Genomic DNA, 3,855 nt, shown 5'->3' with positions numbered 1-3,855 from the left:
ATATTGCATTGGGCAAATCTGCTGCAGAAGACGTCTTTAGTGTTAAAAAGTAAAGATTTCACTTTGAGGACTAAGATATGCTTGACCCATGCCATTGACATTTTTAATCACCACATATGCATGTGAAAGCTGGACAATAAACAAGGAAGGAAAAGCTTCTAGCTTTGGCAGCGGATTTGCAGCCTGCCTCTTGGTTAGGTTTGATTCTGCACTGAAAAATTTGTGTCCGTAATTAGGTTCCGCCGCCGCATATGGCGAGAGACTTGATCGGTCCGGCGCTTCCGCCCGGCTTTAACGCTCGCGGGACAGCGGAAGACAAGGAGAGGGACCCGAGTCCGGTTGCAGGACCGGCTTTGCCACCTAATTATAAAAGCAGTAGTTCAGATTCATCAGACAGCGATGAGGATAGCAGTTCTTTGTATGAAGAAGGAAATCAAGAGTCTGAAGAAGATGACACTGGTCCAACTGCAAGAAAACAGAAGAAAAATCCGGATGAAAACAATGAAGATGATGATGATGGTTTTTTTTGGACCAGCTCTTCCTCCTGGCTTTAAAAAGCAGGATGATTCTCCTCCAAGACCAATAATAGGTCCTACATTACCACCTGGTTTCATTAAATCTACCCAGAAAAGTGACAAAGGCAGAGATGATTCAGGACAAGTATCATCATATTTCAACTCTGAGGAAACAGATAGCAGTGGAGATGGTGAGGACATTGTTGGGCCAATGCCTGCAAAAGGACCAGTTAACTATAGTGTAACGACAGAGTTTGAAAAAAGGGCCCAGAGAATGAAAGAGAAACTGACTAGAGGAGGTGATGATTCACCTAAACCAATTACAAGGGAGTCATGGCTGACTGAACTTCCTCCAGAACTGAAAGACTTTGGTTTTGGGCCAAGAACTTTTAAGAGAAGAGCATATGATAAATCTGGAGATCGATCAATTTGGACAGATACTCCAGCTGACAGAGAAAGGAAAGCTAAAGAAACACAAGAAGCAAGGAAGTCATTCATTAAGAAGGATGAAGAACAAGTATTGTCAGGAAGAGATAAGAGATTGGCTGAACAGGTATCCTCATACAATGACTCAAAAAGATCAGAATCTCTTATGGACATACATCATAAAAAACTAAAGAATAAGGCTGCTGAAGATAAAAATAAGCCTCAAGAAAGAATACCATTTGACCGGGATAAAGATCTCAAGGTTAATCAGTTTGATGAAGCTCAGAAAAAAGCTCTGATAAAGAAATCTAGAGAACTGAACACCAGATTTTCACATGGCAAAGGCAATATGTTTTTATAAGGGGATTTCTCTGTACAATGAAGAAAAGTTGACGAGTATTCCTTTATCTATCTGTCCCTCCATCTCTATTCCTTTGTTTTGGGCTTCTTATGATTAGAGATTGGTCTTTATAAAGTGTACAAACTTACCTTGTTCAGTGTGTCCTTTAAAGTCATGTGGCAACATAAAATGAATGTTTATATAGAATGGAACATATGTCTTTGGCTTCTGAGGAAGCCTGACTTTTTCTTCAAATAATTATTTGGGCTTTATGTTTGGTTTGTTTGTTTTCTCACCTTTATGGTGTCGCACAAGTGCCCTCTAAGGTCTGGTCACAACTGTCCATTCAGTCTTCCCCACAGCTTGGATCTCCTTGTCCAATACAGCTAACCTGCCCTGCAATAAGTAGGTCAGATGCTTACAGTAAATCCATGGAGTCTCAATTGGTCAGTTTTTCCTTCTAAGTTGCATCTGATAAATACACATTTACTTGAAAATAGAGGGTCTGGGGATTTTGTCTGTTTTGTTATTAGTTTGTTTTGACACTGAAGGCTTTTTATTTATTGTTGTTTGATTTGTTGATATATGAGACAGAATGAGAGAGCTCTGTGTTAACTTATGTGCTAAGGAAAAAAGTATTTGAATTTTTCCAACTTTAGTAGATATTTCTAGGGGAAGTAGTCCAAGGAACAACCTGTATGCCATTAACGTTAGCAATGTTGAAGTCTACAAGATTTGGTCTCTGTGATCCCAACCAAAGCTTTCTGAGTCTTTGAACTTTGCTTCAGGATGGTCTTACTTTACCCATTTATATTAAACAATTTTGAGCTAATTTCTTGGGGACAGATATTTTATATCAATCATGAATAGTCTTTTTTAAAAATCAAACTAAAAATCCCTGAATACAAAAATGTAAATGGGAAATCTGTAATTGTAACCACCTTATTACCAGTGAGCTGTACATTCTTGCAGATCAATGCCAGTTGTTCTGCTAGCTCTCTGTTTTAGTCTTAATGAAACAAAAGGTCTCCGTGGAAAAAGATTCTGATTCCTACTTCATTTAAGCTTTATGAAAATTGAGTACAGGTGAAATTATGCTACAAATTATTTTTCTAAAAATCACAAAATGATGGTGTTTTCCATAACATCACTGTAAACAGCCCATTAAAGGAGTATTGCTATTAAAAAGATGAGATATTCTTATAAACACGTTGAAAACTATTCTTGTCTAAGAATTGAACAGAGCTCACTTTTGACTACAAATGTGTTATTTAGTTGCTAATATTTTTTGAACATAAAAGTTTTGTACAGGAACAACCTTTGGTTTCATTTAATTCTGTTACATATTTTTTGCCAATGAACTGAAGGTATGTTTTCTAGCTCTTCATCCTAAAATAAATTCCTAACATGTATTTTTGTGAAATTTGGTAATTATTTAAAGTAGAAATGTCAGCTTTGGATACTCATTTTTGCTTTGCTGTCCTTTTCATAAGGGGGAGAGATGATGCTCCATATGATGTATGTGCTACTTCTCCCCCCCTCCCCCCGCCCCTGGAGTGTCTGTGACCTTAACAAAGGGGAGGGAGGCCTCTTCTTTCTAACTAGTACATTCCGGGAATCACTGCCTTACTGTCCCCTTGGATCCAATACTCTTTTGTGCCACCTAAAGAAGTTTTAACAAAATGTAAGACGGATCTCAGAGGCTTATTGCTGTTATGAAAAGATTAATTCCAACAAACAACATTGACAAATAAAGGAACAAAGTGTGTTTAGAAATTAGAAGAATGGAAAGGTATCCTTCACTTCATCTCCCCTCCTCTTCCAAAGCCACAAAAGGCTAATTAAACCAAGTTTTTGCTCCATCTAGCAAAAAACGGGTTATTGGCATTTCCTAGTAAGAGCTTCTGATTTCATGGGCAAGTTTTATAGACGTCTGCTAAAATTTAAAAATGAAGAAAGAAGAGAAGGCAACACTAAATTGACACAGTGGAGCAAATAGAAACTTTTAATGTTCTTTCACTGTTGGCAGTACATTTAAGTTCATTGTACCTGAGAATACATGACTCATTCCAGTTGTCTAAATTGTCGTTTCAGATAGATTGAGATGCTTCAAGTTATATAGATGAGTAAATAGTGGCTTTGGCAGGTGGATTTTTTTTGGGGGGGAGGGGTAGTGGGGAGGAACATTGTTTATTTTTTAATTTTGTTTAAATTTGTTTAATTTTGTTCATTTGGTTTTAGACAAAAGGTGAAGGATGGTGGCTATACTCATAATAAGGCTCTTACTAGATAAGGGTTTTTTGTATTTGGAAAAATATACTAAATTAAGGCCATGGTCATATTATGAGTTTTTAATTTTGGGGGATGTAGGAATCACTTGACCATAAAATAGTATTTTGTGGTTCTTTGACTTAATGATCTTTTTAGAATGAGCTTGATACTCATGATACTGAGGCTTACATGCCCCAGAATAGATTAACAGATCTTATATAAATTACTTCATCCCAAAATGTTATGGTACTTTTTAAAGTTGCTTATCTAGGGGTGCATAATGTTTATATTTTTGTTAAAAAA

At 36.8% G+C, this 3,855-nt stretch overlaps 1 protein-coding gene across 1 annotated transcript; it reads left to right on the top strand.

The window, feature by feature from the left end:
* Positions 1 to 251: 251 nt before the first annotated feature.
* Positions 252 to 1,302, top strand: LOC103207775 (GPALPP motifs-containing protein 1-like). The gene is given in 2 exon segments (XM_042782628.1): positions 252 to 521; positions 523 to 1,302. Coding segments are annotated over 2 exon segments (1,050 nt in total).
* Positions 1,303 to 3,855: the final 2,553 nt, after the last annotated feature.

This window comes from Orycteropus afer, unplaced genomic scaffold, assembly GCF_000298275.1.
Source record: "Orycteropus afer afer isolate SDZICR_OR568_19922 unplaced genomic scaffold, OryAfe1.0 scaffold00394, whole genome shotgun sequence".
Taxonomy (NCBI): domain Eukaryota; kingdom Metazoa; phylum Chordata; class Mammalia; order Tubulidentata; family Orycteropodidae; genus Orycteropus; species Orycteropus afer.
The sequence above is the reverse complement of the archived record's forward strand: the minus strand, read 5'-3'. Positions and strand labels throughout refer to the sequence as shown.